The sequence below is a fragment of the Agelaius phoeniceus genome, chromosome 20 (genome assembly GCF_051311805.1).
Source record: "Agelaius phoeniceus isolate bAgePho1 chromosome 20, bAgePho1.hap1, whole genome shotgun sequence".
Taxonomy (NCBI): domain Eukaryota; kingdom Metazoa; phylum Chordata; class Aves; order Passeriformes; family Icteridae; genus Agelaius; species Agelaius phoeniceus.
In genome coordinates, this window is record NC_135284.1 from 3,515,627 (window position 1) to 3,541,427 (window position 25,801).

Sequence of the window (25,801 nt, forward strand, 5' to 3'; positions counted from 1 at the left end):
AAAGCTCATATTTCAGGAGGTGAAAGTGAAGGTGGAGCCTGCAACACAATGTATATAAAAGAAGCAACAGCAAACATCAGTGCAATTAGAAAAAAATGCATGATTTCTGGTGTTTTATTCAATGGCTTTGGCTTTTTAAAGTTCTGACTGAATAACAAAGGTGTTATGGTTGTGGTATCTGTGGAGATAGCATTGAAAAGTTACTCCTGATAGCTGGATCTTACAAAAGCACCAAGGGAGAGTTGCCAAGCAGTCCTTGCAGTTGGGGAAACAGTTTGTGCCATATCTTCTCCAATGCAGAATCCTCCAGAGCTTGGCTCCCATTTAAAGTTAATCCAAATTCCTCATCTTATTTAAGCTTCTATGATGAGAAAATAGAGTAGCAATAGCCTGTTCTCAGGCTTTAGCCCTGTTCTCAGTGTATCAGGCAACAAGAGATTCAGAAGGAGGTTCACCCAGCCTGGGTTTTGTAGCATGGAGAATGCCACACAAAGAGCACCCCATCCTGTTGAGCACCTAACACAGGAGCTTTCCTGAGTGCTGGGCCTGGGGCAGTCGTGGTTTTGCCCATCCTTTGTTGCTGGAGTGGTGCTGGGTCAGAGCAGGCGCAGGGAGTTGAGCACCAGGTAGCGGGAGCAGAGCAGGTAGAGCTGGCGGAACCAGAGGAGCTGGCTGCGGTGGCACCGCATGGCTCTCTAAGGGGAGAGACAGGGCACAGAGCGTGACAGAACCTTCCAGAGCTGCTGTGGGGGCACTTTCCTGACCCTGCTGTGGGGCTCAGTGCCCGTGTATGGGACAGCCTGTTTTCAGTGAGCAGGGACAGGCAGGGCAGGCTGCCTCAGCTCTGGGCCTGTCTGCGAGGCTGTTGTGCTGCCTGATGCTCAGAGGGTCCTGCTCCACTCCTCCTCCCCACGTGAGCCTGGGGAAGTGCTCACATGCTGGGAAGCAGGAGCCTGATGAGTGTGTCTGGAACATCTCTGTTCCTTCTGACCACTGCCAGCTGCAACTGAGCCTATTTATAGTGCACCAGCCTAGAAAGGTCAGATTTCAGGAACAAAAATACATGGGAATAATGAGCACCACCTTTATCCAAGCTGTTTCCATAAGTAACTCTTATCTTTTAACACCTCAGAAGCAGGAAAAGTCTGTAATTTGTGAATTAGCAGCGCTGCTTGCTGGGTAAATATTTTCATGCTGCTAATCAGATTCTGATATAGGGAACTGTGGAGTAAATGTGTGAGATCCTATGCAGCAAAATAGTTTAAAAATGTACAGTAAAGGAACTTGTGAAGAGCTTTGGACCACAAGTTCACAGGCTGTCTCCATCTTTAGTGATCAAGGATGCTGTTCCTGGCATGCAGTCATGCCAGGCTTTCACAGGCCACTCACATGTTCAGAATACTGTGTTGGATCCAGTTTCCTTTGAAATGCATCCTACATCCTGGGGAGTGTCTGAGCTGCAAATCTGCTCAGCCCTGTCCTGTCACACAGGACATGAGGTAACCTGGCTTTTCCATGTTTCTAAAATCACTGCAGACATTCCTCAGTGACATTTCTAACCTGTAGATGACACGACTGGCATCCCCTGGGAATGTGACTAAAGTGCTCACAATGAGGATGAGCCACTCAAACAGGTCAGGCAGGTGCCACTCATCTCACCTTGGCTTGTTCAGTCTCCTCCTCTGTGAGGATGAAGAGTGCATCCCTGGGCAGGAGGCAGGAAATGAGGACATCCAGGAAGGAAATGTATTTCCTGAAGAGATTTACTGATTCCAGCACGAGCACACAGCACCCTACACAGAGAAAGAGGATAAATATTTCAAACCAGCAGCAATTCTTGTAAGGTGCCCTTTTCTCCAGGCTCAGCAGCTCTTTGCAGCTTCCCTGTGCTGCTGGCCTTGGGATTCTTTTTGTGTAAAGGGGGAACAACTTCTGATGCTCCCACCAGGATTTTTTTTGTGTCCAGTGCACATCTATGACCATTTGTATTGTCTGCTATTCTGTATGTGACCTTTTGTACTGGTTCTTGTTCTGTAATAGCCTGTGGAAAGCAAAGCTAGCTCTGAATATCCCAAAAACTGGGTGTTTTTAAATTCTTCCTGCATAATTAGGCTCAAAAAAATAGGTGCAGATGATTCTCTGAATGCTGACACTGTATCATATAATGGAATTTTAAAACAGTAGTTTCTGGTTCACCTACCAAAATGAAATTCCATCTTTCTACTCCAGTTCTTAGCTACAGAATAAATATTTACAAGCCTCAGGAATAAAATATTAACTCAGGTAGGCAGTAACACTTTAACAGAGTTCCTGAATTCATTGTTCAGATGTTTGTGATGAAGCAGATGAAGGTAACATGGTTCAAAATTCTGCTGATGTTGAAGGGTTTTTTTTCTGTTTCAAAGATCCCTATGAACTCAAAAGTTAATTGCTAATTTTTTTTTTACCATGGCTAAATTGTCTTCACTGATGAGTTCAGAGCTACCGATGGTCCCGTTAAGAGCCTGAAGCTCTCAAGGGAGCTGCTTTGGGATTTCCTTGGCTTGGCAGCTGCTGTGATTATGTTCCACACTTCCCACATTGTATTAAAGTTTGACAGAAGAGGCCAAAGTCACAGTTTACACAGGTGGGCAGAGATGCAATTCGATTTGCAATGAGATTTTCTCCAGTGAGCCCTGAAACAGTGAAATGACACAGAAGAGACAGAACAAAGCTCTCATGGACTCCCTCTGGCACATCACCAGGATCTTTCAATTCCTTTCTTTCTTTTCTTTTATTTTCTTTTCTCCAAGGGTGTTGTTCCAACTTTTCAGCACCCTCTCCCACTCTCCAAAGTTACCTGGCCAACTGTTCATTTCAGCACCACAGAGGGCTCCAAGGCCACGCTCCCCTTCCATCGAGGGGACACTGGGGGAGCTGACTCCCAGCAGGTCACACGGAGCATCCCAGCAGTGATTTTCTGCTGTGGGCAGCAAGGAGCAGGGCTCGAGCACTCAGGGGCAATCCGGTGTGGAGCGGGGCAGCAGCGCAAGATCCGCGCTGGGAGCGGCGGGCGCTGCTCGGGAGCCGCCGGGAGGTGGCGGCGTCCGCCGGCCGGGAGGGACCCGGGAGCGGGACCCGCATCCCTTCGGAGCGCTGCCCTCAGCCCCTGCTGTCCCCAGTGCCGTGTCCCCAGTGCCCTGCAGGGTCACGGAGCTGCGCTGGGACGTGCGGGAATGCGGGGTTTGGGATCGGCACGGCCCGGGCACTTCCTGAGCGCCGAGCTGAGCCCCCGTCCCGCTCCCAGCCCGCCGGGACACGGCACAGGCAGAGCTGCCCGGCTGCCATCGGCCCCAGCTGCTCTCCCTGGGGATGCTCTGCAGGCACAAGTGCTGCAGTCGCTCACAGAAGGGCCCTGACACTCCTTGAATCCCACTTGGAGAATTTCTTGTTTGCAAATAGCAAACGTGGAAGGAAACGTGTGATGTGCCGTGAGTGGGGGAACCGTTCTTCCCCTTGCTCTGCAGAGATCTTCTGGCTGCTGCTGGGTAGTTTCAGGGGAAGAATTAGTACAGGGCTGCTGTCAGCATTCCCAGTGGCACCTGTTTGCTTTTCAAACATCTTTCCTTTCCTGGATGGCTTTAAGGGACTCTGGCAATGCCACACCAATTCCTACTCACTGTCATGGGAAGAGAGGCCTGGCACCACTCTTTGAAGCTTGGGCTGCTCTGTTAACCAAATGTGCTCTCCCTTTACTCAATTTTTTTCCCCTGAGAAATATTAATTCATGCAGCAATTGCACCCTTTTGTTCCCCAAAGCTCAGCAATAAGGACTCAAAACCATGGCAAGTGATTTCAGTGTGGATGGCTCTGACCTGCTGGGCCCTCCTCGGTCAGATCAGGTGAAGTGGTGGCATCCAGCTCCCAAAAAGAAGGGCACTGTGAGAGCCCTCTGTGACACTGATCCAAGCAGGATTTCCATGTGCTGACAGCAAAGCCTGCTCTGCATGGCAATGTGAGATGAAATGAAGCAGGGAAGGAATGTACAGTCCAGGGAGAGATGGAAAAGGGTTCAGAGAAACAGGCTGCTCCCTGCCAAGCAGAGTGAGAGCAGTGCTGCCATTGAGGAGTCCTGTGACACCAGCAGGTGAAGCTTTTGAGAGCCTGCTGTGCCTGTGACCTGGGCAGGATGGGATTAGCAGTGTAATGCAACCTCTCCAGGTTGGCAGAAAGGGCAGGATCAATATAGCTCATGGATTAGGCTGAGAATAGAAGTGTGGGAAGCCTGCAGCCTGCTCAGCTTGGCTTTCCACTTCCAAATCACTCAGGCAGCAAGGATGCCCAGAATGAGCTCCTGAGCGAGCACTGTGTGTGCTGCAGGCCTGCACTGCTCCTGATGGAAGGAGGCTCAGGTTCTTCTGGAAGAGCACTGGGTGTAGCTGGAAGGGGCCAGTGGCAGGGTGGGAGCACATCCAGCAGTTGCCTTGGCTTCTTGAAACAACTGCTTGTGCCTGGGCTGGAGAACTTGATTACAGATTATAAAAAGCCTGTTGTGTTTGTGCTGGCTAAAGGCATTAGAAAGCAGAGCAGGATATTTAGGGTGCTCATTTGCATATCACTGAGGCAATGCAAGGCTTAGCTGGCTTTTGCATTTGCAGGGAGATTTTCTGTGGATTCCCTGATCACATGGGCTTACACAGGCTCACCCACAAACAGCTCCCTCTTCCCAACAGCAGCACAGCACTTTTCCATGGCCTGAACATGCCTTTCAGCTCCATCCAGACAGCCTCAATCCCACATCACCCTTGTTTCATTAAGCCCCTCTGGTGCACAGCCCTGCACGCCTGCCAGATCAAATTATAAATACTGGGAATTTCAATGAGACTGGAACTATATTTGGAAAGGCTTAGCATAAGCAGCAGCATGGGAGCTCCCCGTTCCTTTGGTGTTTGTAGGTCATGTCAGATGTGATGTAATCAGAGCAGCAAGGCTTGCACAGAGCTCCAGCAGCCTCTTGATGCTGCTGGAGAAATGGAAATGTTCTCTGTATGTGGGTCTGTTTCAAACCTGAATGGATTTGAGGCACAGCCCATATTCAGGACCAGAGTGAAACCTGCATGAGCAGAAAGTGGCTCAGTGTAGATGGGGCCTGACAGCCAGCAGTGACATCAACCACTGCAGCCCCTTGTCCTTTGTGCTGCACACAGAGCTCTGCTGCAGCCCAAGGCTGAACAAAGGAAAGGTCCCAGGAATGAAGCTGGCACTAACACTCCTCTTTCATGAACTGGGGAATGAAGGGACTGGAGTCAGAGCTCAGCTTAAGGGCATTCTGCCATCTTGGCTCATGCTGTCTCATTAGGCCTGCAACTTCCTGCTAGCAGAGAATTAAAACTGATTTGCTGTGACTCATTCAAATCCTACAATGATTTGGGAATTAGCATTAAAGGAGCACAGCCTGGATGGCTGCTGAAGGAGCAGGAGATTGACTGGGTGGGCCTGGCTGAGCCACCTTCCTAGGCTCTGTCCAAACAGCTGAGTGACAGCTTTGTGCTTAAAAAAGGTCCACACATTTGTCCCTGGGCAGGCACTGTTTGCCAGAGATAAGGGCTGCAGCTCTGCTCTAGAAAAGGGGTCAGGAGCAACCTCCTTCTGTACTCTGTTTCTTTCCTTTCCCTACTTGTACAGAGAATTTCTCAGAGATTCTTGCTCACAGGTGGAAGCAGCCACTATAGTTTGTTGTGCCTGCAGATTTCAGATTTCTTTCTGAGCACAGTTCAGTGGAGGCTTAACTTGCTACATGCAAATATTTTTGGCTAAATGGGTAATTGTTTCTGAGGCTTGTGTCACAGAAATGGAAAAAGGCTTGTAAGCAGGATGTGACCAAAAACTGTGACTAAGCTGAGGGACCTGGAAAGAGCACTCAAATTCACCCAAGAGGCACAGGCCAGACACTGCATCACACCACTGAGGCAGGACAACCCCAAGGGACTGAAAAGTGACTGTAGAGAAAAATTGCAAGAAGATAAAAGTTCAGCTGTGGGTTTCATCTGCAGTGCAGGGATGAGTTGGGCAGCTGAACCCTGGACACAGCAGGGATGTCAAGGACTGCAGGGTGGGGATGTGGGGTGGGAGGAGAGGGATGGAGCTCCTACCTTCAGGTAACTTCCCCTCTGAATGCAGGTACCTGTGAAAGAAGAGATACAAGGGGTCAACACTCAGTGGAATGACTCAAATCCTGATTTTACAGGAATAAAACCCTGCACATTAAACCAAGCCTTTTCATTTAACACCCAGAGACAATGGCCAATCTCATGAGAAACTTCAGGAGCCCACACTGGCAGGGCTAAGCCTCATTCCCCACACCATTCTACCATTCCTTCCCTCATCCTGCCTGCTGGGACACAAATAAGCTCCATAAATCAAATTCACTCTCAGACTTCCCAAAGGAAACCCAAGAGGCTGCCAAAGGCTGTTCAGCCCTGGGAGCACCTCTGGCTCTGCTGGCCAGGGGAATTGTCTCAGCAGCTGCTCCTCTTTGGGCACCAGCTCTTTTTTTCTAACCCAGGCTGGCACTGGGACATCTTTTTGCTCACCAAGACTTTGATCCCTTCATTACTTTGTCCTGGGAAGTCTCTGCAGCAAAACAGAACAGGAGGACCAAGGATGGGAGATGTGAATGGTGATGGCACTTCCATCAGGAAGTGTAAGCAAACGGCCCTGGGATGGTGAGGACATCAGAGGGTGTTCATTTCAATTCCTTTCTTAATTCTCTTGCTTTTTCTGCTCATGGCTTTGGAGCCATCCTGGATTTGGCCCACGGCAGGGCTGGGAAGCAGCAGGTCTCCAGCAGATGGCACTCAGGGCTGTCCCACACCCAGTCCTGCTCTTCCAGGAGAAAAAGACATCCAAACAATGGAACATTTGCCAAAAGGAGAAAGGAAATAATAATAAAAAAAAAGTTATTTAACCCTGTGTAATATTTAAAGAGATTGTTATCACCTAATAGTGGTGTATCTGACAAAGGACAATGTGCCAGTTCATGTGTAAATCAGCCAGGATAAAACATGCATTATATGTAAACTGCTGTGTTTCTCCAGTCACTTTCAAACTAGGATTATCTCTGGCTGTTGGTTAAGTTCAAGGAAAAGGATTAGCTACACAGGCCTAGACAAAATAGGAAGCACGGAGTGATGAATACCCAATGCAGTACAAAGCAGAAGTCAAGCCAGAAATGCAGGTCATGACAGAACTCAAACAGCAATCAGAAAACATATTTAAACAGATTCTCCTGCCAGTGGTGTCCTCTGCTCCAGAGGCAGAGCAATGCCATCTCCTGCTAAACAATGGCCTTGGAATAGTGACTTGGCCACCTTCTGCCCCACCATTCAAGCCTTGCTGCCCTGACAAAGACTGTTAGATGTTGCCTTGTAATTTAAATATCTCCATGAATATCTGCTCTGCTCTTCTGCCAGAGGTTTCTTCCCCCCACAAGTGGAATCTGGCCTCCCAAAGAAATGATTCAGCACTTGGTACAGTTAGTAAGGGTGGGAAACTTTTAGAATAAGCTTGGAGAGATAAAGCAGTGAGTGGTTGTGAAATCTGGCAAACTCTGAAAGCCCAGTGTGTGTTCTGGGTGTGCTGCTCTGCCATGGAGGCACCTTCAAAGCCCTGAGCTGCTCCAGGAGGGAACTAATAATAACCACTCCTGTCACTAGAAACAGGAGTGAGAGATCCAGCTCATATGGAAACGATTCAGCAGGAGCAGGGAGCATCTTCAGCAGGGAAGAAAAGTGTGATTCAGCAGTAAATGGAGGAGTTTGTGCTTGTCTAAAGGTTCAGGGAGACACAAACTGTGTTTGGTTACTGAAAGGTCCTCAAAGCTGCTGCCAGCAGACCTGTCACTCATCTGGAAGAACAGGCATGAAGAAACTGCATCTCTCCTCATCCTTTTTGTCCCAATCCAAGTGCTTTGATTCCCAGCAAGGCTCAGTGCAGAGCCCTGGGAACGGGCTCCACCCAGCTCTGTGTGCAGAGGAATTGCAGCCTTGCTCATTTGTATTTCTCTGTGGTTGCAGAGAGAGAGAGAAACACGAAGCTCTACCTCCTGCACACGTTCACAAAATGAGCCAATCCTCTCCCAAATCCATCTTCTCACTCCCATCTCCACCCTGCTGGAGTGTCTCCATGGGACACTTCCAAGTAGGGGAGAGGTTGCAGCTCTCAGTTGTTGCCATTTTGGGAATGTTGTTTTACAGATTGGACTTGCTGTGGTTTGGTCGAAATGAAAGAGTTTGGCATAAAATCTCAAAAAGTAAAACACAGGCTCTTTTTCAGGAGATTTTTCCATGTGGGTGTTTTGTTTTTTCTTCCCGGAGAGACTTTTTATAATCCTTTTTAAACACAAAGTGACCTAAGGTGGCTCATTCCCACCCACTGCCCAGGTGCCAGAGCCTGCTGGTTACAGGGCACCTCTCCTGCAATGCCTGTGGTAGGTTCAGGTCCAATGTGAGACCCTCTGCAGGGAAGAATTTGGGAAGACCATGAGACATCCAAAGGCTCCAACCATTTGTGCCCTGCAAGATCTCAGGCCCAGCTCCTCCCTCGAGGTCCAGCTGCTTTGAAGGCTCTGCAGCCACCAGCTCCATCTGCTCAGCAGAAACCCTGAAATGGCCCAAAGCCCTCACCCTGCAGCCTCCAGGACTGAGCTGGCTCCCAAATTCCCTGTCTTCACTCAGGCATCCTCAGGAAAGGTGTGAGTGGGTCAGCTCCTCTGTGGCACTGAGCAGTGAAACATCCCAGGCTGTTCCAAGAAGGAACAAGTCAAGATGGAGCTGAAACCTCAGTCCTGGGGAGCACAGAACTCCTCTGGGGCCCATGCCCACGAGGGTGTGTTACAGTCTGGGTGATGTTCTGTTTGATGAGAAGTTGTTCATTGAATTCAATGACTTCACTCTCCAAATCGTTTCCCAAGCCAGAGGCAAAACCCTTCACTGAACTGACTGCTGGCTGCTGTGGAGCACTGGGGAAATACAGTTTTGAAGAGCATGGCAAAGAATGGATGTCTTAAAGCTGCATTGGGGCTCCATTTAGGATCCCAACCTCTAATCTGCCCAATTAATCTGATGAAACAGATGTGAAGGAGGAAGAACAGGCAGTCTCCTAGGAATCACAGAGACATTAGAAGGATATCCTTGCCAGATGTTGGATGTTTGCTCTCTGGAATGCCTCCTCCCTCCCTAGCTGGATTTTCTGGCTCCATTTCGATGCACCCTGAACTACACCACAGAGCAGCACTTTGTACAACACTGCTCAGGCTCTCTGTGCTCAGACGTGGGGCAGAGGCCAAAGATGGTTCTGCCAGAGACAATCAGAGATGTTCCAGCTGCCAGAGCTGTCCTGGCTCTGTGCTTTGGGCCTTGCCCTGTCTGGGAGAGGAATGTGCAGTGCCACTGCTCCCCTCACTGTGACACAGGGAAGGACACTCCCTGAGGCTGCTTCTTTGGAAAAAAACCTTCTTTAGGGGGAACCCCTTCTGTGCTGGTGCACCATGCTCAGATTTGATCCTGATGGCTCTCAACAGTGTCATGGAAGGGCACTGGGATGAATGAACTTGGTCAAATGAAGGAATGAGGGAAAGGGATAAAGGAAAGTGATAAAATCTAGAATTACACACCCAGCTATGGGATAAATGCCAGGGCAGAGAGCTTTGAGGGGAAGTCTCAAGGATAGGCAGCAGAGTACAATTCTGTCTCAGCCTTATGGGGACAGTCTGGCTGCAACCACAGCCATCACTCATAAGCTCCCCCAGGACATTTAAGATCAGTAAAACAAGTGAGAAATGCATGGGCTGTAGCTGCTGAAAGAAGAGAGGGATCTCCCAGCCCCACACTATAAGAGGGCACCAAATAAAAATGATAAATGGGATATCCTTCACTCTTATCAAGCTAATCACCCAAAACCAGCTTCCCCCCTGTCCTTTAAGACCTGGCCTTGGGAATTCCACAGAAGCTCACAGCAGAACTGTGCTCTGTTGGGGTGGGATGCAGTTGGTGGCCTCTGAGAATGGCTCCCACCAAGGGGGACTGGCTGGACACTGCTGCTCTTTGTTTCCACACACGGATTTGCAGCTGGCATTTACCCAACCCTCCCCTTCCAGGGAGGCTCAGTGCAGCCTCTGCACAATGTCCATGGCATTGGCCATTCAGGAGTGGGGCATTCAGTGGCCAGGCTGGGACATGGCAGTGCCACAAGGCATTGGTGGCACTCGGGCTGCATCCTAATCCACTGCTGAGTGATAAAACTCCCAAATATCATCTCTGCACAGCCTCTTTTACAACCTGCCACAGAGCTGGTGAATGTTCACAAACATCCTGCAGGACTGGGAGGTGTTTTTCCAAATGGAACTGACGAGAATAGGCTCAGCTAATGATTCCTTGATGTAGCTTTTTATATGGCATCATTGATAGAAGTTTTATGGATGCAGTTGCTATAACAACATAATGCACAGTGGTTAAATATAGCAGCTCCTATTTTCCACTCAGTTTGCTCTGCCCTAAGCAGACAAGACTATTCTTTTCTGTTCTAGCTGGGATAAAATGGATTTGATAGCTCACTAAAGAAAACAAGTGGTACAGTCCTCCCTCCTCCTCCTCCTCACAAAGATGATTCCTCTCCATCCTAAGCAAGCAAACAACAAACCCAACAGCCCCCCATTTGCCAGGCTCCTGGGCCAGAGGGGCTGTTTAAAATCAAAATGCACAGTGACTCATGCAAAACTAAACCACCTTGATGTTACATGTGATCTCAGTGCAGGCACTGCCATTTCAGAGTGCAGGAAAGAGAGGTTCTCCAATGTTCCTGCCACAGAGTATTTACCAAGCTCATCACCACAGTGCCTTGTGACTGGCCAAATGCTGAAGGGGGATAAAGTGACCTGCATGTCACTCAAAACCTGCTCTTCCTTGAGGATGAGAGTAAAGGATCCAACCTCCCATGGCAACAGGGAAAGCTCCTGTTTTGGGGGATAAAAGAGGATGATGTTGCCAAATCAAGCTACAGGAGATTGCTTCCAGTCCTCCCTGCTTTGCTGCAGTGGGTTTTTCTTGCGTTTGGGTTGGTTTTTTTTTTTTTTTCTATTTGGAAGCCAGAACTGAAATACTCCCAGGGGAGACTGAAATCAAATAGTAATTTGTGTTCCTCTCCCATCCTGTTTTTTCTTATTTTTCCCTTGCAGAAGAACCAATCCATCCTTGAACCCTGGCATTTCCCAGTTCCTCCCAGATCTGAAGGCCAGGCAGGCACACTCAGCAGCAGCTGGACTCCTGCAAGCTGCTGCAAGGGAAAGAGCTCATTTCTTCTGAGTAGCTCCTGCTCCTTTGAACATAACCTCTGTTCCAGACACTGGGAAGAATATTTATGCCCTTAGCAGACAATACTGAGCATCTGCTCAGCTATGACCATTTCCTGAACTGTTTTATTCCTTTGAAGCTGTTCAATAATCTGCACCTCCCGAAGTGAGGAGTTGTGGGAGGGGTGACAGAGCCCATTCCAGCCCTGCTCTTGCAGAAAGTAATCTCATGGAAGTGGGCACAAGCCTGTCCCCCCAGAGACTGGGAGCATCCAAAAGAGCTGAGGATCACTGCACCAGCTTCATCCTTTCCTCCACTTTGCACAGTGGAGGCAGAACCCTGCAGGACTTGTTTGAAGAAGGTTAATAAATACATTGCAGATGATACCTGGAGGGGAGAGGTCGTTTGCCTTTCCCTTGCCATGCAGCACTGGGGCCCCAGGGGCAGCCACTGCTGCTCTGCAGAGCTCTGCTGGCACAGGGGCACAGGGGAAGCCTCAGTTTATGCTCCCAGAGCTGCCTGGACTGGCCAACATGTGAGAACTCATCAGGGCACTGAGAGTCAGGAGTGATACAGTCACGCTCTACTTCCTCCATAACACAAACTGAAAAATAATGAGGGCAAGCAAGGCACTAAAAATAAACTTAACCTTTCAGCAGCCACGGCATCACCCCTGCCACATGCAGATGATGGGGCTGCCATGATTAATTCTGCTGATTCAGGACTGGAAGGGAGACAAGACAAAAAGCAGCCCTTAGTTAACGAGAATTGCTCGTGCTCTGGTGTCCCCATCAGCATGGATCTCATCAGCCCAGTGTTCTGCTCCAGCTGAGCACCAATGCAAAGCTCTGGGTTCAAGGGAATTGTAGACAATGAGCATTTCCTGGTAACATGCTCTGAGACAAGAAGAGGGTTAGATCCCCACTGCACACACAGGAAACATAAAGCATGAAGGTGGGAAAGTGATTTCTGCACAGCCACAAAGTAAGACAAGAGTAGAACTGGGGTCAAAATCAAGAGTTTTCCTTAAATTTCTCATCTATAACTCAGCTGCTAACTTGTTTTCCCATGATCTCTTCAGGGTGGAGGAGGACACCTAACAACCTGCCTTTCATTCCTCCTTGTAGGTCACAGGGCAGTTGAGTGAGCAAACAGAGGCCCAGGCAGCTGGAAGCTCTTTAGGCCCTCTGTGCCAATGGTGTGAGCATTGGTCATCAACCTCTGCTCCTCAGTATTCAGCCTCTGCTCCTCAGTGTTCAACCTCTGCTCAACCTCTGTTCTTAATGTTCAGCCTCTGCTCAACCTCTGCTCCTCAGTGTTCAACCTCTGCTCCTCAGTGTTCAGCCTCTGCGCAACCTCTGTTCTCAATGTTCAGCCTGTGTTCAACCTCTGCTCCTCAGTGTTCAGCCTGTGTTCAACCCCTGCTCACTCCTCAAACTGTGCCTGAATCCACCTCCCCATCCAGCCCAAACACAGCATTGCTTCTCTAACCCCACCCTCTCTCCTCTGTTAGGCAATTTCAGAAGTTGCTGGGAAAGCCATGATCCCCCTCTAACACTGAATTCCAGCCATCAAAGCTCTCAGCATCTTCCCAGAGGAGCTGGAGGTCCCAGTATGGGTTCTGTGGCACTGCAGCTTTCTCTAGGCAAGTGAGAAAGGCAAATCACTGTGATGTTGTCAGCAAGGACAGCCAGAAGAATTTGTTTATTTGAATTGCACAGATGATTCAGAAAACAAATGGGTGCTATAAATACAAAGCTGTACTTGCAAAGAGTTCTTCTCATGCCTGGGAAAGCCAGGGGCAGCTCTGGAGGAAATCTCTCTAGGACACAGAAAGGTCTGAATGAGCAGAGGGTTAAAGTAAAATACAGTGGCTGTCATGCCAGCAAAATCTGAGTGATTTTAATAAAGGGATTTCTGTCTATTAACCTCACCATCACAACATGGAGACACGGGGTCTCAAAATGTAAGGAATAAAATGGTGAAGAAACGAAGAGACTATTCCTAAAAGTGGTAAATAGGGACAGCTCCAGTGAAAGAGCAATGTTCTTGAGCAGAGAGGTAAATTCAGGTACCTGGACAAGATGGCAACATCCTCTGCTGAAGAACTTTCCAAAACCCACCTGCCACCAGCTCAGGCATCAGGTATTCACACACTCCTCAAAGCAGAGTGCAAAGTGATCTGTGGCATATTTTAGTGGGATCAAGGACAGGAAGAGCAAAGAGGGCCCAGTGAAAGGGAGTCTGGCAAGCTCCCAGCTGATAGAACATTAAAAGTTGCTGTAGGTTACTTCCAGAGCTGTGGCAGTTTCTCATGACAGTGTCATGTCCCACAGCCTGAGTAGTGAAGGGAACACTGCCCTGGCTCTGTTTCCTCAGCAGCACCAGCCCAGCCCAGAGAAGTTTGCAGACATTGTACCTGACAGCTTTGTAGAGAGAGATGTGGTTGGCATGGCCACTCACTCCTCCTGCATCGAACGTCACCACCTGCAATAAACACACAACAAGAAGCATTTAGGAGCAGGAGGAGGAACCTGAGCAGTTCCCACATTTGACATCCAAGCCCCGACCCAGCCCGTTGTGTCTAATGAGCTGTTTATGTGTTGCACAATGAGGCCTTGTGTGTGAACTCCTCACGCCACAGAAACACAAGCAAACAAACAAGGCACTCTGGAAGCAGATGAGTGCACAGCCCAGCAGCCTGAACAACAGAGAGATGACACAGATCGTGTCCCCACTGGCAGGATGCACTTGTTACTTATTACCGGGGCAAAAGGTCACTTTCAGAGTGATCTGTTGCAAATGTGTTCCTGACCCCAGAGGTCCAGCTCTATGAATCACTCTCCCCTGGACCTGAGAACATCCTCCAGTGCCTGTGGATGACAGGGTGAAGCCATGGTTTGAATCAGGACATTGCTGCAACACGAGCCACACGAGCATGTATGCCTGTCCTGGCTCTGATAGGAGAAGCAGCCTCTTTAAATAATCTGAATGCACTTTTTGTACAACTAAACCAGGCTTTTCACTGAATTAGATTGTATTGTTAATTGCTTCTCTGCAGGGAGAGATGGGAACTCCAAAATGCAGAAGTAATGTGTGCACAGAGCCCAGAACACCCCTGGCTCCCTGCCCTCAGAGCCACCAACAGAGTGCCAGGGCTGAGACGTCACCCTTGGGACCCCTCCCTGTGTGGGGCTGTGCAATGGGCACTTAAAGGCTCCCAGTGCCAACCAAGCAGCCAAAGTGGCAGCACAGAGTGTAGAAAGGACAGGGAATGGGCCATGCTCTTTGCAGGGAGTGACAGTGACAGTCCCTGGACAGAGCAAAGCTCAGGGCTTGCCCTGGGAGAGGCCCAGCAGCAGAGCTCTCCACAGCTCCCTTCTCTGGGAGCAGGAAGAAATCATCCACTCCCACATTTCAGGCAATGTTTGCTTCCTTGCCAGCTTGTTCTCTCCTCAGGGAAGGAAATGCTGCAGCCCTGCTCACTCACTGCACCTCCCTTCCCAAAATCTATTTTATATGCAGGGCCTGGAGCACTGGGTTAGAGATCAGGGGAAGATCAAAGCCACCGTGCCCGTCCTGCAGCGTGCTGCTCCAGCAGGAGAGGCCCTCCCAGCCAGGGGATATTGAGTCAGGAGGGAGAGGAAACACAAAGGCAGTGATGAGAAATACTTCAAACCCCACAAACTTCACACAAGCCTGCTTATAAACCCACCCACCCACAGTCAGACTTTCCACTTTGCCCAGTGGCCAGCAAGCCCCAGGTTGCTCTTTGCTGGCAGGAACTGGTGGGGACCAAAATTGGTTTCATTCACATACAAAACATCATTTTTTGATCAACTCCCATTTTATAAGGAGAAGAAGGACGTGTTTAACCTTGGCTGCTGCTGCACATCAGCACTAGCAGAGAGCTCTGCAGGGCTGAGCCCTCTCTGTGGATATCAGCTTGTGGAGGAGCTCATCATGAAATTCAGCACAGCTCAGGGTGAGCACAGCACCCTGGACTTTACAGATGAGAAAAAAACCACACTCTGAAGTCACTGCTACTTAGAGTGGTACTTCCCTGAGATGACAACATCCCCCACTCACTGCAGGCAGAATAAATTCCTATTCAGGTGAATAACAGTGTGAGTCTGATAAGGGCTGGACTTGCACTAAACCCTTTTTACTCATGGGGACAGAGAGAGCGTTTGTCTCTTCTGTCTGCTCCCTGATTTTCATGTAATTTGTACAAACAGAACATTTTTAAGAGCAGCACCCTGCTGTCAAACGTGGTTGAAATTAGCCAATGGGCTCTAAAGGCTTTTGAAACATGCATGTGCACATACATATAAATACAATTGCATTATTCCTGTTTCCTTAGGAAATCAAACTAAAAACCCCAGACAAGCCAAAACACACATTTTTTCTTCTGTGGAGGTTACAAGAGAACAAACCAGAAGACTGAGATAAGAGACTTCAGTGAGCAGACTAAATAAACTAATCATTGTTTTTACAAAACTGGCTCGGGCCAACTGTGGGAGCAACAAGGCTGGGTTAGGAAATATTCTTGACATGGGAATTATCTGTTCAGAAACACCTTTGCAGGTTTTCCTTCTCCACATCTGTTTTGAAACAGAAGCTGCTGAGCTTATGTAACATCTGAAGCAGCTGAGGAGGCTACAGAGAGCCCATTTTCAATTGCTGTAGTGCAGTTTACTGTTACTGTTTACTGAATTACCTGTCTCTTCAAAGAAAGGGATTTTTAAGTACAATTCCCAAGGTATCTGCACAGTGACTTGGCCAAGGTGGCATTGCTGTGTCTGATCCCTCTCAGCACACATCTGGCTCTGGGACAGCAGGGATATCCCACCCTAAATATATCATATATCATCTAAATATCTATATAAGTAATCAGGGCTCTGATTCCACAGCACCACTGTGCTGTTCATGACTTAAAGCAGGCAGCAATCACATGTAAATCAATCCCTCTGGCTTCAGGGATTCATTTCATTGATAAGGAATTTGAATTTCTTTCTCACATGCTGAAGATATTTTCACACGGGAGCATTTGCTCCTTCCACACGGTGCAGCTCCTGCTGTGCTGGCTTTTAACTCCCAACCTGAACCAGGCTGATGATGAAATCAAGCAAACAATCAGGACAGGATGAGAAAACCTGAACATCTTGAAAGTGTCTGACTTAAAAACAGGCTTAGCCAGTTCTGGGAGCGAAAGGCTGGGATAGTAAATATACTTCATGTGGAAATTATTGCTCAATGAAATCTTTAGGGCAAGAGGGAGTTCCCTCCCCACACCTGTTCTGAAATGGGAGCTGCTGCTGTTGCTGGTTTTTCTTCTAGGTGACCTTGGTATTCAGGAAATGGAGCTTTCACTGGTGGAAGCCAGAGCAGCAGCCAAGACAAACAGGTCCAGAAATCCCTTCCGGAGAGGGGAGAGCACAGAGGAAATTACTCAATTACCAGCACAAGAGAAAACTCCTGAGAGCTCTGGAGTCCATGATCCCTCCTCACACCTCAAAGCTGAGGTTCTCCTCCTCTCTCTGGTGTCACACAGTGCTTCAAACACAGCACACATCTGCTGTGGGGACACAAAGGTCTCTGCTTTTTTACAAGAGCCATCCCTTAAAATGCTACAGCAAGCAGCTCCACTTCTCATGGCCTTCCCTGAGCATCTCTCCTTGCACTCCCAGAGCCCAGGGAGGCACAAACTCCCTCTGAGTCCCTTCTGAGTTTGGAGATGTCTTTTGTGTCTGATTTAGGAGCAACAAGAGCCTGCCTGGAGCTCACACAAGACTGTGTAACTTCTTTTTTTACACACCAAACACTTTCTAATCTGGATCAAGACAGAGCAGCCTTGGCTGCCTCTCCCTGCAACACTGGCTTTTGCTTGGGAATCCAGCAGGCAGGAAATAATTCCCAAAGTCTATAAATTAGTTTTGGCTTTGACTACATCATTAATTTCTGTGTCTGCACTATTTAATGTAGAGCTTGGATGAAATATGTCCCTGTAGCTCCCAAAACGATTGAGCTGCTCCTGGACTTCCAGGGCAATTGAACAAATGAGTAACCATGTAATGGAAGGAAACTACACAGAACATGAGGGACTCCTTGCCTTGCAATCCTTCCTTTCAGACATGCTGGAACTGCAGCCCCTGCTCCACTGCCAGATGGCACACAACATGTTCTGTAAATAAAGATAATAAAGATACCACTGTCCATGCTGTGACTACTGGGAGAACTGGGGAAAGTTTTCCCACTGGGATAGCTACAACAATACACACTCTCCAGCCATGCTGACTGCACTGAGCTGGGCTGAAACTCAGTTAGTTTTTCGTTTTTTCAAGGCTCTTTTAACATGTTCAACCAATTCTCTCCATTTCAACATTAGTGATAAATGGACTCAGTTTACCTTTCAAGGCAAGGCTATTGGGTTAGGACAGCAGAGACATCACAGAGAGCAAGCTCTGAAGTTTTAAATTGCAGAATGTTTAACAAAGGTACTTAGGTACTTCTCTCACTGTTGTTGGCAAATTCAGTCTGCTCCTAAATGAATGGTATTACAGCAAACAGCTGAGACCTGTGTGATTGCTTGGGACACTTCAAATAATGAACATTTCCAGAGCAGTTCATTACCAGCTGCCCCTGGTGCTGCTGCTGTGTCCTGCTGCAGTGATTTGTGCTCAGTGCTGCTCAGGGAAGAGCTGATGGCAATGCAGGGGCTCCCATCCTGGCAGGGCCAGCACCAAGCCCAGCAATGTTTCCTGTTCTGCAAACCCCACATCCCCTGCTCTGCAAACCCCACATTCCCTGCTCAGCAAACCCCACATTCCCTGCTCTGCAAACCCAACATTCCCTGTTCTGCAAACCCCACATTCCCTGCTCTGCAAACCTCACATTCCCCTGCTCTGCAAACCCCACATTCCCTGCTCTGCAAACCCAACATTCCCTGTTCTGCAAACCCCACATTCCCTGCTCTGAAAACCCCACATTCCCTGTTCTGCAAACCCCACATTCCCTGCTCTGCAAACCCCACATTCCCTGCTCAGCAAACCCCACATTCCCTGCTCTGCAAACCCAACATTCCCTGCTCTGCAAACCCCACATTCCCCTGCTCTGCAAACCCCACATTCCCTGCTCTGCAAACCCCACATTCCCTGCTCTGCAAACCCCACATTTCCCTGCTCTGCAAACCCCACATTCCCTGCTCTGCAAACCCCACATTTCCCTGCTCTGCAAACCCCACATTTCCCTGCTCAGCTCAGCCCTGTCAGTGACAGACTCCAGCCTCCCCCAGCACAAACAGCTGGAGTTTAATTTTCCCCCAGGCAAAGATCTAATCCTTCCTAACCATCCAGAGAAGTTCTGGTGTTTTCAGAATTTCTTCTGGGGTTTTGGTGCACTTGTCCCTGTGCCCCTGAGAGTCACAAACATGCAGTACAAATCCTCCTGTGCTTGGAGCTTTCAGATTAGATTAAAACCTATCTATTCAGGGGGCCAAAAGGCACAAAAGGAGTCCAGGCAAAGTGCATTTGTCTCTGTGCACAGCAATGAATTTCATGGAAAATTAGCCTCAGAATCAATACAAAGTTGGATGCATGATGCTGGATTTGTGCTCGTGGGGCTTTCATGCTGCAGGAGATGTGGTTTCTTGTTTTGTGAAGTGCTGAAAGGCTTTGAGAGTTTGGTGATTTTGCTGCTAATCAGTGTGTGACAGTGCCATGCCTGATCAAAGCAGGGTTCAACAGAGAAGAACAGAACACAACCCTTTCCATGCTTAGGCCCTTATTCCTGTTCTGTGGGAAAAAAACCCCAAACTATTCCAGTGCCAGGAAATCTCCCCAGTTTAATATCCTTCAATCCTGACCTATAACCCTGCTAATCAAGCTCTCTAACACACATCTGCCAAAGGGCTTCAAATCTAAGCCTAAACCTAAGTCTAAAGCCCAATTTGGCTCTCTCCATCACATGGTTACTTTAAAATACAGAAACCATTTGAAGAGGTAGAAAAGTGAGATTCCTCCATTGTTTGTTTTTCAGTGGGAAGCAAAGAAAGCTCTCCTGAGAGAGAAGATACATCCTAACCTTGGAGACTCCAAAGCAAGCTTCCAGAGGGAAAGGCAAGGCCCAGAACACTGGCTCAGGAGTAATGTGGCAATTGCCAGTGCTGCAGAAAGTGTCACATTACCAGGTTGATGTTCTTGGCTTCAATGTGCTCCAGGACAAGGGTGGCCAGGAGCTGTGTGTCCCACTCCACAGCAGGATCATCAGGAAGATCCCTGGAAATGAGAAGGGCCATCAGTCACTTCACTGCTGAGAACTTTGTAAAGACCACTCTGGAACAGAGAGATCATCTTAATCACAGAATGAAATCAAGATAAATTTATTTACCATATAAAACCAGCTTAAGAGTCTTACAAGCTTGTATACTGGAGGGTTGAAAGAGAAAGAGCAGTTCCAACACCCTCCTCATGGATTTGTCAAAGTCTCCCTTTCCTCTTACCATCAAGGCAGACTTTGTGACTGCTTTACTTCAAGCAACATCTATTTTCTAAATTCTTTTTCTTGATTTATCCCAATCAAATTTAAAACCCCTTTAAAAATACATTTTTCTGAAAGACTTCCCAATTATAATCTACTGGTGAATTACATTGGGAAGGTACCAAGCAAACTCCTGCTGTCATTTATTCAGGAATAATCCACTAACCACAACCAGAGGACAGCAGAGTTGTAATTATATGGCTTGGATTTGATAGTAGCTGTTCATGTGTTTATTTTGTGCTCTGCATACCCAGCTGGCATGCAGAGCACACTGTGACTGAACTCCCTGCCTGGGTATTTTGGATTGCAGGACTCTAGGGGCAGGGACCATGAGCCAAATGCAAAATAGCACCAGACAGCCAAGAGAACATTCCATATTTACACAACTGAGAGCTGAACGTGACCCCCCAGTCATTATGTTTGAATGATGCCAAGAAAACATTGCTCACAAAGTTGCAAAGGTTATTAGTAACAATAGGATAACACACAGCTGCTGAAACCCAGTAATGACATGTTTAACTGGTCTTTTTCTCAGACCTTTTCCCTGCTCTGGAAGTCTGATAATCACTGTGAGGTGGCTCAGCAGCAAAATGACTGCACAGCATTCTCCCACCCAGCCAGGGGCTGCAGCTGAACCTCTCCAGCTGTTTGCAGCAGAGCAGGAGCCACATCCCAGCCCTGCTCAGGCCTTGCTCCCTCCCTGCTGCAGGGACAGCAACATCTGCAACAAAACTACAGGGAAAGTCACATCCCAAAAGAAAGCTCAGCCTGGCTCTTCAGGAGAGGCCTTCTGGGCACAGATTTTCCCACTGCTGTTAGCAGTAGCTGGAGTGGAAGGAACAGCTTTATGTCCAAACTGACCATTAGATTTCCTCTTGTGTTACATTCTCCTCTTCAGCTCAGGCCCAAATAATGTGAATTAGAAACCCCAGCACAAGGGAAGGAGTTCCTGCACCAGGCTGCACATTCCAACTCTGGTCCCTGTAGCAGCACTACAGCAACAGAAAGTTTTGTGTTGTTGGCAATTCCCTCTGGGACAGACAGCACCTCTGCCTGATGGACACCAGACACCTGAATTTCAGCCCTGGAAGGATGCCCTGGTGCATCTGCTGGCTGTCTCAGCAGCTTAACAAACCTGCACCTTTCACACAAACTTTCACACCTCCTGCTTGAGGAGGAAGTGGCCCAGGGGACCCTGAAGGTATGGCCAGTCCCAGCATGTCACAACCAGCCTTAAACTGAGCACATTTATAAATATTATTCACCTAAAACATCTCAAGAAACAGCCAGACTGAGTCCAAGTGCAACTGTGACAGTGCTTCAGTTGTTTGAATGATTCCTTCCAGGTCTGTCAAGCTTTAACCTGATAATATTAAAGTAGCAAATTATCCATCAGGGATTCTCCCACTGATCACTTGCAGTGCAAATATCATTCCCCTTTTTGGACAGGGCTTAAATGGAGGAAGTGAAGAGTCCCATTAAAACAGGAAGGGTGCTCCAACAGTGAGAGGTCAGGAAAAAAAAGTAGGGCTTGGAATTTATGATGTCCAGGAGGCTTTGGTGTCATAGCCACTGCACTCAGCTTTATTGGGCTGTTTCCAAAAAGGCTGCTGGGTAGTGGAGCAGGTTTTAACTAGTTTAGACAGATAAAGATCATCCTCGTCAATGGAAATGAACAGCTGGAGGCAACGGTTTAGAATCCCTGGAAACAAAACAATCTGAAGGCATGAGCAAATTAACCCCATCAACACTGAACTGATTGAGCAGGAATATTCTACCCAAAATTCTGCTTCTACCCAGTTACTGCTGGTCATAGAGAGACCACTTACTGCCAGCAAGGAAAAGGAAATATTCTTCTTGCATCATATTTGTCAGGTACAGAAGAGAAGCTGATCTTGCCAAACAAGAGACACATGCACAGAAGCACATTCCTCACTCATTAATAGCCACGATGGCCCACGAAAGCATTCCCAGCTCATTCTGCAAACACAAAAACTCACACACAGCTAACTGACAAACCCACAGGCACCCAGGGAAGTCAGCAGAGCTACATTCATTCAGCAATAAATACATTCATCTAGACTGCTGCAGGAAGTGACTTTTCTTTCATGGTAAGAGTCTGTATAATATTTTATGAAGTTGGAAATGTGTTCCCATGATAGAAAGGGACCCACAGAAAACATGAGAGCTGTAATTTTCTGCCTGTGCTCTGGATATCAGGAACTGGGTACAATAAGGATGAAAAGGTGATGAAGAGAACTGAGTTCATCCACAGCCATGCACACAGGACAGGTTTACACGAGATCTCCACATGCCCAGGGAGCTCTGACGGGACATTAAAAACTGCTCACAAAATCATACATGAAGAAAATATTTTTCCTAATATCATAAATAGGTTCTGCCCAAACCTGAGCAGTCCCCCGAGGTGCTGCACTATTAAAATGAGCTGCATTCATTGCTTTTACCTTCAGGACCTTGTATGAGAAACATTCAGCATTTCAGTGGTTAACTGCACACTGCCTTTCTGGCTAAGGCTGATAATGCCTCTGAGCTCAAGGTCGAAGGGCTGAGATAAAGGACTATAAAGGAGTGAAAATTAGCACATTCCCTGGAGCAGACTGGAGCTGGTCCCAGGAGCCACCGTTCCCCTCCCTGTCCTCTGCCCCACAGAGCTCCTCGTTGCTGCTGTCAGTCACTGCCACACACCAGGACATAAATCCTGCAGCAGCAGGTCCTGCTGCTGGAGGGGGCTGTGGGAAGGGCACAGGGCTTTGGGCACTTGGCCATATTTCCATCAAACTATTATGGTCTGGAAGGGATGTTTATGGGATTCCACGTGTCTCATACTGAATGCAGGTGGCTGCTTGGATGCAGGGAAAAATGGAGAGATGAATAGGAGGAAAAAACTATTTTTAATGGAATAAGGCTTCAGAAGAGTTGTTTTCCCAGGAATTTTCAGTGAAACCCATGCTGTGCACTGTACAGGGAATTTACAGCTGTGCCAGGGGATCTGCAGCCTCAAGAGAGGGAAATGGAGAAGGGTCTGTCTCTGCTCACTGATTTCAGCATGTTCAGAAAACAAAATCCTGCACCTTCCTCTGTACCCATCCACGGGTGGCAAGAACCAGACAGGACCCCTGGTTTTCTCCACCTCCCTCTTTGCTTTCCTCCCTGCCAAGCTGAGCAGAGCAGACCCTGGCATCTGCAGCTGCCCTTCCCAAGGTTTGCCCAGGAAGGATGAAGTGGATGTCCTGGGTGTCCTGGAGCTCCCTTGTGGGGGTCTCTACGTGCCCACAGCAAATCACATCAGCGTGAGGCACCACCCCACCTTGGGCAGGTTTGGCCCAGCAGCCTCACAGCTGAGAATGAGAGATGTCCAAAATCATCATCAATGATTTCTGCCTGGTGCCAGCTCCTCTCCAGGGCTCTCCTCTGCCTGCCCTGGGCTGGAGCTGCTCTCCCACCTCAGCCTGGGACACCCTGCACTTTGCCAGCCCTGCAGGCCCTGCCAGCAGCCAGCAGAGTTTTGTAGGCTCATCTTTCTAGGAACATTTGTGCTCAAGATGATCAGATTCCTGTCATTTGGGAGGTCACTTTTGGCCAAGGTAGAGATTTCAAAGCCTTCACAGATATATATTGCCAAGTTATCCCCTCCTTACATGATAGACTGCTCAATCCCTGTCCAATTTTCCACTGCTCACCTTCCACAGAGCTTTCAGCAGCAGCCAGGGCGTTCAGATGGACAATCCTCTCTTGAAGCTTCCCATGTAATTTATTCTGCTCATGAACTAAGCTCTCATGACTGCTCTAAAGGTTAAGTTAAACCCAGCAGCTGGTCCATGTGATGGCCACATGGCTCCACAAACAGCAAATGGGCTGTGGGATAACCTTGAGACCTGACCCTCTGTGAGCTGGGAAATCCCCAGGCCCTGGGGGCTCTGGTTACCCCAGAGTCACCCATGGGGACCAGCAGGGACCTCTCTGCCCTGACATGAAACCTTTGTGGGTGGCTTTTACAGGGAGCAGGCAATAGAGAGGCTTCTTGGAGATGTTAAGGTCTCCGTTTCCACATTCCAAGACACCAGTGCCAAACTTTCAAGGTGCCCATGTGATTTTCCATCCCACTACACACCAAAAGGGTCAGGATGAAAGAGCTTTCCCATTTCTTATTGCCTTTTTATCCTGCACCACTTTAATCAGTCCAAGGCTAGGGACCAGGAAACTTTTTGGCATAACTTCTCCTTCTCCCCAGTGCCTGATTTTCCATTAAATCAGCCCAAAGGTCAGTGGGCTGATGGTGGAAGCAGGTGAGCTGCTGTGCACGAGGCTCCCAGCTGGGAACAACGACCACAAAATGTTTGTTGGAACAGAGGATGCCCTTTGTATAAAGTTATAACTGTCTGAAATGAACATCTGGGCAATGAAACTGGATCAAGAAGCAAAAGATCCCACAGAACAAAATGAGGTGAGTGCACAATTAGTGAAAAAGCCATGTGATGACTAGAGGCAATCAGTGACCTTTATATCACAGCTTCAAAGTAATTGAAAAAAATGTGTAAACAGAAATTATTTCATGCTCTCCAAAGTAGAGCAGAGAATTTTATTTTTGAGATTATGCTAAGATAAGCTAAGACTGGCTAGCCCTAGGTCTTGAAGCACAGCCTCTAAATCCTGACTTTTATAACTATTTATAAATTCCCCTTCCTATAATGGGCAATTACAGACAGGAGGGAATTATTGCTGTTAGGCTGCATGTACATCTCTGACTCAATTGAAAATAGCCCACTTAGATAAATGATCAGCATCTTGCAACATCATGTTCTACAGAGAACAGATGCTGTGTGCTTATTGGAATGTAACAGCCTCCAATTTGGGAGAGAAATGGACTGGAGCAGGATGCCAGCTGTCAAATGAAAAGCCACCTACGACAGGGAAGCTCAAGAAATTTTTAAACCAGCAGCATCCTCCCTCTCCTCATAGTAAAGAAATACTGATTATTCTGAGAGTTGTATTTTAAGACTGGAAATAATAATCTTAGGGTTTGGTGTAGGTAGAGGGTAAAGGAAGTGGGGAAGATGCAATGACTGGAACATTAACAGGAAAATACTCTGGGAGAGCTCTGCATGTTCCCACTGAGCATGGCCAAACCATGGCTCTGACAGGTGACACTCCAGCCTCCTCCATCCCTCCCCAAAGACAAAGGTAATTAGGTCCTGCGGGAACACATTTTTTTTGACTTGGGCATGACCATGTGTTTCTCTTTAAAAAATAAGCATCCTTTGGGTTTAAATTCACAGGAATTATGACAGAGCACAGGACTGGTTGTTTGCAAAGACCTATCCAAATGGCCCTGTACTAATTTATTTTTTTTAATGAATTATTGATGATTTCTCAGCAGAGACTGATGTCTATTCACAGGGATGACACAATTGCTTATCATAATTTGAAATCTGGTATTCATTTGACGTCTGTGCCTCAGTGCCTTGTTGATAAATTACAGCACAAAGCTCTGCAGGAACAAGTTCATATTCAATGTCTTCAAACAAAAACAATTGATGGTTCCTTTCAAGACCAGAAATACATAGAAGCTATGATGGCTCAAGCTAATTTTAAAAAATAACTTTAAAAAAATAGTTTGGAGAGGGCATCAGGCCCTGCTGTGTAAGACAGGAAATAAAATTCAACTCAATTATTTCTGAATTGGTATTTAGTCACAGTATTTTTATCTTCTGCTCTTCACACCAGTGAAATGGAAATAATTATATGTTTACCCCTATGTAAAGAAGTTTGGGATCCTTCTAAGGAAAGCGTTCTGTCTGTTCTCTGATTTCTAGAGAAATCAGAACGTGTCTAAGATGTGTCTCAGCAATCCTGGGTACTGGGAACCCCACAAACCTGTCCTTTACTCCTTGTACTGTCTTCCCATGGGGTATTGA

The 25,801-nt window shown here is 47.7% G+C and overlaps 1 protein-coding gene across 5 annotated transcripts in view; it reads right to left on the minus strand.

Annotated features, from left to right (window-relative positions):
* Positions 1–80: 80 nt before the first annotated feature.
* Positions 81–25,801, minus strand: part of PIGL (phosphatidylinositol glycan anchor biosynthesis class L) — a 53,228-nt gene continuing 27,507 nt past the window's right edge. For 2 of the 5 annotated variants that reach the window (XM_054646993.2, XM_054646995.2), the window contains 5 exons: positions 19,513–19,603; positions 13,747–13,814; positions 6,132–6,163; positions 1,660–1,793; positions 81–695 (listed from right to left, as the gene is read on the minus strand). In XM_054646993.2, coding sequence (XP_054502968.1) covers positions 597–695; positions 1,660–1,793; positions 6,132–6,163; positions 13,747–13,814; positions 19,513–19,603 — 424 coding nt within the window. In that variant the 3' untranslated portion in view covers positions 81–596. Of the gene's footprint in view, positions 696–1,659; positions 1,794–6,131; positions 6,164–6,572; positions 6,860–12,695; positions 13,150–13,746; positions 13,815–17,439; positions 17,512–19,512; positions 19,604–25,801 lie in introns of those variants that run through there. The other 3 variants (XM_077188686.1, XR_008535405.2, XM_077188687.1) reach the window with 3 other exon arrangements.